The sequence below is a fragment of the Silene latifolia genome, chromosome 8 (assembly GCF_048544455.1).
Source record: "Silene latifolia isolate original U9 population chromosome 8, ASM4854445v1, whole genome shotgun sequence".
NCBI classification, from domain to species: domain Eukaryota; kingdom Viridiplantae; phylum Streptophyta; class Magnoliopsida; order Caryophyllales; family Caryophyllaceae; genus Silene; species Silene latifolia.
Window position 1 is genome coordinate 43,734,621 of NC_133533.1, and position 11,668 is coordinate 43,746,288.

Below are 11,668 nucleotides of genomic sequence, written 5' to 3' on the forward strand. Positions count from 1 at the left end.
TCTTTTTACTAACAAATCTTGCAGGGAAGAAAAAAGCGAACAAAATACGTACCAGCGATACATGCATCATAATTGAGATACGCCAGGTCAGGCCCAACGAGTTGGTCCTGATAAATATATAGCCAGTCCGCCCTGATGGGAGAATATTCAGCAATCCATACGTCAGAATCAGCGGGAATGATCCCTTTATCCTTCAAAATTTTCTCAAACACAGGTTTGAGACGATTGGGGAAATGGTGTTGTTCATCGAGAGCCTTCGTCGGCTTAAACTCATTTTTTTTGTTGAAGATGGTGACCCTATCAACAGGTAGAACAGAGGATGCATCTCCAAGAATGATGGGTTCATTTTCAGAAGTTGCTTCGACATGATTAGGAACCGTTGAAGGGCTAGGAGAAACAACATCCCTGGTGGATTTAATAACCATGATGAAAGTTTTAGGTGTTTTCTAGGTTTTTACGATGAAGATTAAAGAAAAATTCGAAAAATTTTCAAAGAATTAATCGGTTTTTGTTGAAAAATAAAGCATGAAGTGAAGAAGTTACTTATAAATGGTAAAAATTGGGTTTTATTGCAACTAGTCGTTTTCTTAATGATGAAGCACGCTGAATCGTCCTGGAGAAGTTGTCTAAAGATGAAAAGATAAGATTATCTCCCCATTACTGGCCTGACTCAGCGTTAATAAGGAGATAAAGGGCAATTGTTAAGCCTGCAATTTCGCACTACTGACAGGATAGAATTCTACCTTGGTCTGACGATCAGGGTAGGGTAGTTCAAGTTTGGCACCAGTCGCTTAGCCTAGACTCCCTCATCATCTTCAGGATCAAGTTTAACCCTGGTCTGACAATCAGGGCAGGATTGTCAGGGTAGCTCGAGCCTGGCACTAAGCAGGAGGGACAACGGTCAAATGTAAGGTCAACATTTGATCAAGTCAAGGATAATTATATAAGATTATTACCACTTAAATATGGTAATTAAGAGAAATATTTGGTCATATAGAAGGAGCATTAATAGGCATTAATGCAATTAAGTAGCAATCAAGACAGCAATTAAGGAGGCAATTAATGACGCAATTAAAAGAGAATATTTGCTCTTAATGGTGAAGTTTACTCTACTGTTTGAAGAAGGCTATATAAAGAGAAGCAGGCATTACAAGATAAGACATTCGATGGAAACCATACACAACACATTCTACATTATCTCACACAAACATACATACTACAAGCTACAGAGTACTTATATAATATTACAAGCATTATCATTATCATACTTATATTCTCCCTAACATAATGAAATCTTTTCCTGTCTTGGTGCCCGTGGTTTTTTCCCATTTAAGAGTTGCCACGTATAAATCTACGTGTCATGTTTTCTTTTATTGTTCATTACTTTTATTTTCGTTTCTATTTACATTATAATCAACCATGCAAAGGTACGATCACGATAACATCATAATAGGATGATACTAGTTAACCCACATACTATTCTACCATGGTCGTATTTCCAGCCCGACGCTAACTATGGACAAAACAGATACACAAGTTGCTTTTGATTTACTATTGCTATTTATTTGATACTCTTTTCAATGCTTTCGAAAAATAATTGCAATCTCATTTAAATTTTCTTTTAAATTTGCGTCTCATTTAAATATCCTCATTACCAATTACTTTTAGCAATCGATTGACCCAACCAATTATAGGTCCGAGATAATGTTGTATTTATTTAACAAAAGAATTATTTTTTCAGAATCATTTTCAAATGTTTTAAAAAATTGGCAAAACCCAACATTTCAGTTAGAAGTCATAGGACGGCAATAATTCGATTATCTTATACAATGTTAATATGTAATTTTTTAACTCTACTTTAATAGCATATAGTAATGAATTTTGCAGTTTAACCATCACCAAATTTCAAAAGGCAAAACAAATACAAAGCTAATTTCTAAAAGGAACATTAGTCTTAAGCATTATAATTATAATTGCTCAATTCCTCAATCAATGAACACAACTCAGAACAAGATGAGCCCCCTTCCTCAATAGCCTTCCTTGCCTTTTCTTTCAACTTATTTGCCTTGCTTCTTATCTCCACGCCTTCTTCTTCAACCATTAACCTTCTTACAACCTCCTTTACTTCTTCCCATTTTACTTTACACTCTACCGTTCTATTCCATTCTTTCGCTCCGACTTCAATGCCCGTCTTCAACACCTCAGTCACCAACTTTTCAATATAGAATTGCTCCGCAAAAGCCGGCCAAGTAACCATAGGAACCCCACATGAAATCCCTTCTAAAGTCGAGTTCCACCCACAATGAGTTACGAACCCACCCACAGCTTCATGATCTAAAATCAGCACTTGCGGAGCCCATCCTCTTATAATTAGTCCCTTACCTTGTATCCTTTCCTCGAACCCTTCTGGCAACCACTCTTCTATTTCTTCCTTATTCTTGTTTCTCCTCACCACCCATATGAAGTTTTGCTCCGAAGCTTCTAGACCTTTCGCAATTTCATGGAGTTGCGCCGGTGAGACTTCGGTCAAGCTACCAAAACTTATGTAAATGACTGAATGAGCCTCCTTTGAATCAAGCCATTTTAAGCATTCATGCTCATCAATTGAAGAATCCTTCCCTCTTCGGAACATGGATTCTTTCTCTCGATTACATAACGAAACAGGGCCTATTTGCCAGGCCTTCCTTCCCATAACTTTCCGGTAATAATCAGCATAATCCGGTTCCAACTCGTAAAAGCTATTTACTATAACACCAAAGCTCTTAATCTCAGATTCCAAGGCACGCCCTAAGACTTGCACCCACTCCATATTCGGATTGTCGCGTCTAAATTCTTCATTTAACTTCATTTTCGTAATCTTAATCTCATGAGGAAGATGTGGGATGACAAATTCTTCATAATCGTCCAAAACCGCTTTATGAGGCTCGTACTTCATGACAGCCTCCATGGCACAAAGTGCAAAGCAACAACTACCATGGAAAACCAACCTGGGTATATTAAATTTCGAGGCAATATCCGTGGCAAAAGGAAGAAGCATATCAGCCACAAGGCAGCTCGGCTTAGGATTCAATTTCTCTAGTAACTGAACAAGCGGTTCTTGAAGTAATTCAGTGGCTTTTAGAAATTGAAGGGACATTTCATCTGAAGTGAACTGGTCGAAATTTTCGACTCCCTCAGGGAGACCAGCCTCCTTAGAGGGAAATGGAATTATTTCGACGTCAATAGTTGGACCGATGTTTTTGTAGCTTAGTAAAGGGTTAATGAAGAAGGGAGCATTTAGAGGGGTGGTGACAATGGTGGTTTTAACATACTGAGCCGCGAAAAGCTTAGCAATGTCCAAGGTTGGGATCATATGACCGGCAGCCATAAGTGGGAAGAGGACGACATGAAGCCTTTGAGTTTCACTGCCCATGGATGAAATTCAACTTAACTACAGAAGTGTTTATTTGAAAACAGGCTATACAGTGTATGTGGAGAATGTTGGTTTAGTTTATACGTAGTTATTGGGTGAGACGGTCTTATATAATCACGAATCAGAGGTGCGTCACTGTATGTGTCAGTTTTATTGGATTATCGATAAGACGATAACTATGCAATGCAAATTTGGGTGTTGATCAAGAAACCAGCAAAGAAAGTCGAGCGCCACAAGTAGAGCTTGGATGTATTATGTACTGGCACGGCTCCTCTAATTTGTTTTCTGGTTTGTCGTCTTTTTGTGTGGGACACTAGATTATTGCTGCGATTATTTGTGGAATGTGCCATGTGGTCCTTTTCGTGTTGCCAGAAGCAACAATGGCACAATAGATAAACCCCATCTAAAATTTAATTAGTGATAAAGCGTCACGGAGTGCGACATGTTAAAAGTTGTATGTCGTCAAAATGAATTATCACGTACTTAATTAGACTACTAAAATCGCGCATCAGCATTTGAGAAGTGTCCATTAAGTGAGGAGGCTAATGAATACTCAAATAGTGCTCATTTTAAGAATGAAAATGTGTTCATTAATGAATGAATTGCACCGTATTTACCTAAATCCTTATATAAAATGAAATTGTACCAATTTAATACTAAGTGCTTCTCATAGACTTATTTGATACTTGATGTTTTAATTCATGCATCCTATAAATTAACAAGTCTCGAATTGGTGAGGGTAGTAGTAAAGGGACGTTTGAGAAAAGGGCAAAAAAAAAAAAAACTGATTTTTAGAGTTTTTCTACGAGGCACACTAAGTTTTTCAAATTTATGTGATACCCCTTGTTTTCTAAAAACATCATATACCAAAAACAACTCCTATTCCGCAGTTGAGAAGTTCAGCCATATATCCAATCACGGATACATGCCACAAATAATGATTTTGGTCGAATAATTATATTTTTTTTTTTTGAAGAAAAATGCCTAAAGGCATTACTCAATTAATAAACGATCAAAAATAACAGCAGCGTTAACAGAAGGTGGAAGACCATCCTCCCATACAACCTTTCCTATGACTCGTGGAACACAATGAGCTAAACCATGTGCGACACACTTATTGACTCGACTTACATAAGACCAAATAACATACTCAAAATTTAAACTAAAGGTAATAATATCATCTAACAGTTGATGAAACATGCATCGTCCCAGCTGTTTGTCACGAATAGCCTCTATAACCGGCAAGCAGTCACTTTCGATTTCCACCTTACGGATTCCACGTGCAGCTGCTTCTTCAAGGCCATCCAGGATCGCGGTAGCTTCCGCAAATTGAACCTCCCAGCTCTGGTTCCGTCCTACCGACACACCCCACAACACTTCGCCACTACTATCCCGACATACAATGCTCGTGCCCACTCCTTCACCCTCTTTCACTCCCGCATCTACATTTATTTTGATAAAACCCACACGCGCCGGTCTCCATCCCATTTCATCCTCACTCCGAGTACCCCCCTTTTTGCGTCGCATCCCCTCTAACCTCACGCCCACATCCCCTACACCTTCCAGAGCAACGTCCTTCGCTCGTCTCACCACATCCTCCGGAGCCACCTCCGCATTATCAAAAATTACCTTGTTGCGGTGTTCCCAGATAGCCCAACATCCTACCATTAACATCGCTCCCTCCTCCATACACATATTCCTCCAACACCCCTCCACCCATTCCTTCACATCCCCACCCATCCCGTCGGTCACCTCCCCCAAACCCAAGCCATCCCATACCCATTTTGCCACCCCACAATCCCGAAATAAATGAAGACTCGACTCAACATTTGAATGACAAAAAGAACAGAGAGAGTACTCACCTCCAACTCGGGCAGCAATGTTAGCTCTTGTTGCGAGTGCTTGACTACACAGTTGCCAGAAAAAGAGCTTCACACGGAGTCAAACCGAAAGTTTCCAGAGCCGATTCCATAGCCATTTCCCTCTATCCCAGTCCGATCCACCGGCCATATCTCCCAACTCCCCAACCAGCATCTTATACGCGCTCCGGACCGTATACAACCTATCCTTTTCAAGCCCCCAATACCAAATGTCAGGAGGTTTATTTGGACTTATTCGGATATCTTGAACTCGCTGCACTTCGAAAGGAAGGAAAAGTTGATTCAATTTATCCCCGTCCTACTCAGCTACATTCGGCATCATCAGCTCGTCGGCCGTCAAATTCTCCAAGCCGTGTGGGCAAGGTGAAATAATTCGGCCCGAACTCGTATTAGGAAGCCACGAGTGACCCCACACCCTTGTCGTAATACCATCCCCTATACGTCTCCTCATCCCGCGCTCCAACACCTCCCTCGCTTCCAAAATACCTCGCCAAGTATAGCTAGGATTATGGCCTAGTCCGGCTGTCATAAAGTCATCGTTGGGGAAGTATTTCGCTTTTATTAGCCGGGTCCACAAGCTAGTCGGGTTAGTTAATAAGCGCCACGTCTGCTTACCTAGAAGAACAAGATTGAACTGTCTGAAATCTCGGAATCCCATTCCCCCTACACCCTTAGGCCGCGCCATCCTTCGCCATGACACCCAATGAATACCTCGCTTACTCTCGTCGTGACCCCACCAGAAGCGTGCTACAATAGCTCTTAGCTCATCACAAAAAATTGCCAGAATTTTAAACACACTCATCACATAGGTAGGGAGTGAATTGGCCACAGCCTTTATAAGAACCTCCTTACCAGCCCTAGACAAAACTTTTCCGCGCCAACCTTGTAATCTTTTGCTAAGTTTGTCTCTAATAATATCAGTAAGCACCTTCTTTGACCGACCCACTACCGTCGGGAGTCCGAGGTAACGAGCGTGTTCCGCAACCTCCTCCACGCCTAATCTAGCCGCCACAGCACCCCTTTGACCACTAGTAACCCCTCTACTAAAAACAACAGTCGTTTTCTCCAAACTCACCAGTTGCCCAAAAGCAGCTTAATATCGTCTCAAGATATTTGATCGAACATAAATTGCGGGCCAAATAGATACTCAACTCCAAAGTCATTCAATTCATATTCCTGTCTGCTAAAATCGTCGACAATTTACTAATTATCGTCGACAATTTTAATGAACTTCCAAAACTACCCCTCCCTCACACTCCCCCTCATATTTTTTCCGTCTTGTTTTGTTTTCGTAAAAAAATAATTAATAATTACTAATAAACCACGTTCGGGGATAGTTTGTTTTATTTTAATTTTTTAATTTATTGAAACTTATTTTAATTAGCGATTATCGATCCACGCACCCAAAACTAATTTAAGACGGAAATTAATAATTTTTTTTTTAAAAAAAAAAATTGTTGAAAAAGGGTCTGGATGAAGAAATTTTTCGTCCAGACCCGGTCCGATTTAAATTTTTTTTTTTCCTGATTTAAAATATTTTTCGTCCTGGACTGGAAATCGATTTAAAATATTTTTCGTCTGGACGAAAAATATTTTTGTCTGGACCATGGTCTGGACGAAAATTTTCTTTGTCCGGACCTTGGTCTGGACGAAAATGTTTTTCGACCGGAAATTTTTTTTTTTTTTTTTTTGAAAAAAAAATCATTTTCTGACTTAGATTAATTTTTGGTGCGGTAATCGATAATCGCTAAGTTCTCGTTCATGTTGTTAATTACAAATCCCGCTTTTTTTTTTTTTTTTTTTGAAAAACCGTCTTTTTTTTTGTTTGAAAGATTTTAGTGAGACGTTAGTGAGACGGAAATTGACTTGTGTTTTAGTGAGACGGAAATTGCATTTTAGTGAGACGGAAATGGAGTTATGTTATGGAGGGCAAACTTGGAAATTTCCATTAAATGTCACGATAATTAGTTAATTGTCGACGATATATAGCAGGACCCTTCCTATTTGCCAAAAACAACTCCTAATCCCTTATTGTTGGGCCAGGTAGCCCAGGTTCTAACATTGCCGAATCATGTTAGCAAAGTTTCCAACATCAGCTCCTGGCTTCAACAAATGTGCGCAAATACTCCTTCATCCTGCTCATTTGTTTACCTTAAAATACTCCTCACAAAGAATATAAACGGTAAACAAATCAATATCAAAATCAATCATAAGACAAAACGTTAGCGCACTTGTCGTGTAACTGGTAAAGAGTAATTGACAGCATCAAAGTGTCACCGATATTGTGTAGGCATCCTGCCTAATATTTTGCGGGTCTTGGGGCGATACTTTGACAATTTACATTTACATTTACCATGTACTGTAACTAGCAAATTGGAGTTACAATGTAAGACCCAGCCAAATTTACATTTACAATGTATGGTTTAGTTAGCCATACCGCCGCAATTTAAAACTCTTTTTTTCCAGCTGAAAAAAAAAAAAAAAAAAAAAAAAAAAAAAACTGCTTACCATTATCAGACTAGGACACAATCCTGTATTTTGGATCTAAAAGGAGATGAGACTCTCAACATATTTACTTCCTGTTCCCAAAATCTTATCATCACAATCAACCGCAGTTGTCAAATGATCATTATCATGCTCATTAGGATCAATTAATTTGAGTTGTCCTAAATGCTGCACCAAATACTTGCCATTCTCGGTGAAATCAAGAACAGGTGTCATTTTGCAATCAATAGAGAACAACCGCCTTGTTGCTTCAACATCCAGATATCGGAATCAAGATTCCTGCCCTTGCTGCAGCACAATGACAAACACCCTTTCATTTTAAAGATGTTGTAGTTACAGAGCCACGGAAAATTCTGAACCTTGTTCATTTGTTCATGTACTAAGTTAAAACAAACGATACCAACCACGGCCCTGGAGTTTTGATTTCTGAAAGGCCAGTACAAGGTATCACCCATATACACAGCACAGCCACCAGACAAGGAACGCCCGTAATACGTCCCATCTAAGTAATTGAGCCTTCTCCATGTCCCAGTATTCAGTGAGAACAAGAAAAGGTAAGCAAATCCATCAATGGGCGAGCTCAAATCCATAGCAAAAATCTTATAATCATCGGTAGATGAAACATAACCGAATCCAGAAGCTTGAAGGGACGACTGAAAAGTAACATCTTTGATGGTTTCGCTATGTTGGGTTATGACCCAATGGTCCACCCAATTTGATATGGCTTAGAAAATGGGTTTTTCATTTCTTGTTTTAGCCGTAGGTTTCATGTGGTATTGGACCATATGTGCTTTGGTCTAATAATAGACTAAACTGGTTGTTTGTGGGCTTATCCCACGTGTTAATCTTGCTTGGCAAGATTGTTCACATTGTTGGTATAAGGGTTTTGATCCCTTGGTTAAACTCCCGGGTAGCATACAAGCAAACAAGCACAGCACACACACAATAAGGCAATACACTTGCAGACATATTTGAGCGTGAGCTCAAATTGGTACCACAACTTCTCACAAGAAACTGGTCTGATTTCTTGGGTCTTCTCACACACGGTTTGATACAAGACGGTTCTTGTCTTGGGTTAGTGTGTGGTTGGGTGGCAGGAGCAAGGTGATTTTGTGGTCGAGATTCTTATCTCGGGTTCAGTTAATCGAGGTCAGTATAGTTCTTTGTATACGGTCTTGTATACGGATTTACACATTATTTAGGTGGTTTAATCTAGACCGTCTTACTAGTCAGTTGGTGGAATTTGTCAATTGTTCTAGGGTTTAGATTTGGTTTTTCCTAAATCATTGTGGTTCCGAATTGGTGTATTATTCGGGACGGCGGATCAGACTTAGTACTATTATTATAGTGGATTGCTCGATTGGTCGTGGGTTTTACCTCCGGATTTGGAGGGTTTTGCCCCGGTATTTTATATTTCTGTCTCGTCTTATTGTTGTTTACAGTTTCTACTTTTGGTTTTATATTGTCGATTGTGCTTCCGTTGCGTGTGGGTAATTTGGCGTAAATTTCCCAACACGCTATAGTGCGGGATTGTCTTATATTGATGGGTAGCAGGGTTCCAAACAGTAAAGGAATCCAACTCCTCAAGATACCAACACAAGACCCCATTCTGAGAACCTACTGTGAAAAAGTAATCAGATTCTTCACTAAGACAATTACAGTCTAGTTGTACCAAATCACTTCCAATTGTCTTCGATTCATCATAAGATAGCAAGAATATCTTGCGTTCATCATCGATATGATCTTGACCATGAAACAAAAGAAATTTAAGGGCGGAAGACGAGAATCGTAAATGGGATTTCTGAAATGCAGGGGTGGAAATTGAAGCAAACCAGGATTTGCATACAGGTTTGAACCGAAGCAGGGATTTTACAGGAAGTCTTGGCAAAATGTTGTCAAGAATTAGATGTTCAGGGACGAGTTTATGTTGGTCATTAGTATTCCCACTAGTCAATTTAGGCTTCTTCATAGCTGACATGATCTTCGAATGATGATGGAAATTAATCTTGAAAATTCTAGGGTTTATGGATACAGCAAAATCCCAAAATAAACGAGATCAAAAATGATGAAGATGGCAAAGACGACAAATAAGATGTAGAGCAACAGAAATTACACTAGGTGGATTATATCCGATGTATTACACCAATTGCTTAGTTTTTGAACATTATAATAAAAAGTTTTCGAGTTTTGTTTTAAAGTGTCTGAGTTTTACCATAAAGTTTTCGGGTTCATTCAATCTCCCCTACTACTAAGACAATAAAATTCTCAAGTAGTTTTCCCGCCTAACTTACACTAATCTTTGATGGGCCAATCTAAGTTGGGCCGTCGACTTTTAATAAATCAAATTTGCTTTTGCGTCAAGTCTAACGTATGATTTGAATCAATTGAAAACTATACATGGAAACAAATGTATGCTTTGATTTTTCGAATAAATGCAATCCTATACATGGAAACAACCTCTCAAATTATGCAATCTTTACAATATTATCCCGAAAATATGCAATCACAATCAATTACCCCCTAATATATTATGCAATTTTACAACATATCAATTGCACTCTCGAACTTTATTTTAGTAATATGGAGTATATGGAGTATGGAGTATTTTTTAAATAATGTATAACAATTTTTATGTATTTTCTTATAGGAATAGAAAGTGAAAATGTTAGTTTTAATAATTTGTAAATTGTCTTTTTAGACGCGTAGTATATTATTTTTACCAGTTTTCTTAATAAGGCTATAGGTTTTTTAACTAGATTTTACATCTAACTTAATTTCATAAATTAGTTCCCCTTATCGATTTAACATTATAGTGTTATTATTAATAGTAAACTTTCTTTTCTATCTACTTACTATTATTATATTTAGTATATTATAACATTAAATTAAAAGTAGCTTTAATTTATGCAAATAATTTTATTAAAAGTTCCTCTTTATAAATTTCATCTTAAAAATACCGTGCTATAGTACGGGAACTACACTAGTTAGACATTAAGCTCAAAAAATTACAATATAACTCAAAAACATTACATATATAAGCTTAGTTAAATTTGAGTTTTGGTGGAAAAAAAATTAAAATGTAACTTATAAACTAATGAGCACTGAGGTAATACATCCGATGTATGTTCCTATTTTTCCAGAAATTAGGAATAATTTTTTGGATACTAAGGTTAATTAACAAAGTACTTAGAACTAAGTTTCTCCTTCACCGGTCAACGGTCAACGGTGGTCAACAGAAGGTCTGATCAGTCAGACGGCGGTCGCGGACAAGGTCACGTCAAGGTCATAGTCACGATTAAGTCATACGGTGGTCTAAAACATAAATAATACAAGTTATAAAACATGAGTTTATATTACGAGACGGTCTTACCTTGAGATGATAATAAAAGCTAAGTTTCTCTTTCTTTATTCCCTAGATCTCCCTTTAGGTGTAAAATATGCAAATAAAGTCTATTATGTAGGCCAAAATGTGGATGTGGGAATTTTATGTATCCACGGGGGTTTTTCAAACACAAAGAGTCGCCACTTAATTTTAAGGAAAACTCAGAAACCGTTTTAGAGAAAAAGGATTCGTGTGAAATTATGTGTTGGGAACCTCGTCCAAACACCCAACTCCGCCAGTTGTAAACAACGGCCTCTACTAATGTCAAACAATGGCCAATATTAACTGAACTATTATTTGTCGATATGCATCCATTCATATTAAACCCTAACATGTGACAATCAATTCTTGTGGTTTAAATACACGTAACTTCGTCAAGTGATTTAAACATGTGAGTTCATTTAGCTATTCTAGCATAAACAAACAAACAAATAAAGAGGAGAGAAAGAAACTTCTTACTCAAGCGGCGCTGTAACAAACATGGGTTAG

At 38.2% G+C, this 11,668-nt stretch overlaps 3 protein-coding genes across 3 annotated transcripts; all 3 read right to left on the reverse strand.

Annotated features, from left to right (window-relative positions):
• Positions 1 to 1,874: 1,874 nt before the first annotated feature.
• LOC141596779 (scopoletin glucosyltransferase-like) lies at positions 1,875 to 3,630 on the reverse strand. Its single transcript, XM_074417029.1, has one exon. The coding sequence runs from the start codon at positions 3,410 to 3,412 to the stop codon at positions 1,955 to 1,957; it is 1,458 nt and encodes a 485-aa protein (XP_074273130.1). The 5' UTR covers positions 3,413 to 3,630; the 3' UTR covers positions 1,875 to 1,954.
• Positions 3,631 to 4,405: 775 nt separating this feature from the next.
• Positions 4,406 to 5,080, reverse strand: LOC141595102 (uncharacterized). Its single transcript, XM_074415074.1, has one exon. The coding sequence runs from the start codon at positions 5,078 to 5,080 to the stop codon at positions 4,406 to 4,408; it is 675 nt and encodes a 224-aa protein (XP_074271175.1).
• A 2,929-nt stretch (positions 5,081 to 8,009) lies between these two features.
• Positions 8,010 to 9,775, reverse strand: LOC141595103 (F-box/kelch-repeat protein At3g23880-like). Its single transcript, XM_074415075.1, has 2 exons — positions 9,419 to 9,775; positions 8,010 to 8,450 (listed from the first exon to the last, which is right to left on the reverse strand). Exons 1-2 carry the CDS (start codon positions 9,773 to 9,775, stop codon positions 8,010 to 8,012), a joined length of 798 nt encoding a protein of 265 aa, XP_074271176.1.
• Between the last annotated feature and the right edge of the window lie 1,893 nt (positions 9,776 to 11,668).

Excerpts from the sequence above, each read along its gene's own strand:
- LOC141596779 (XM_074417029.1), bottom strand. The coding sequence starts at position 3,412 with ATGGGCAGTGAAACTCAAAGGCTTCATGTCGTCCTCTTCCCACTTATG.
- LOC141595102 (XM_074415074.1), bottom strand. The coding sequence starts at position 5,080 with ATGGTAGGATGTTGGGCTATCTGGGAACACCGCAACAAGGTAATTTTT.
- LOC141595103 (XM_074415075.1), bottom strand. The coding sequence starts at position 9,775 with ATGTCAGCTATGAAGAAGCCTAAATTGACTAGTGGGAATACTAATGAC. Across the intron at positions 8,451-9,418 it reads AATCTGATTACTTTTTCACA|TCGTCCCTTCAAGCTTCTGG; the intron begins GTAGGTTCTCAG and ends GTTACTTTTCAG.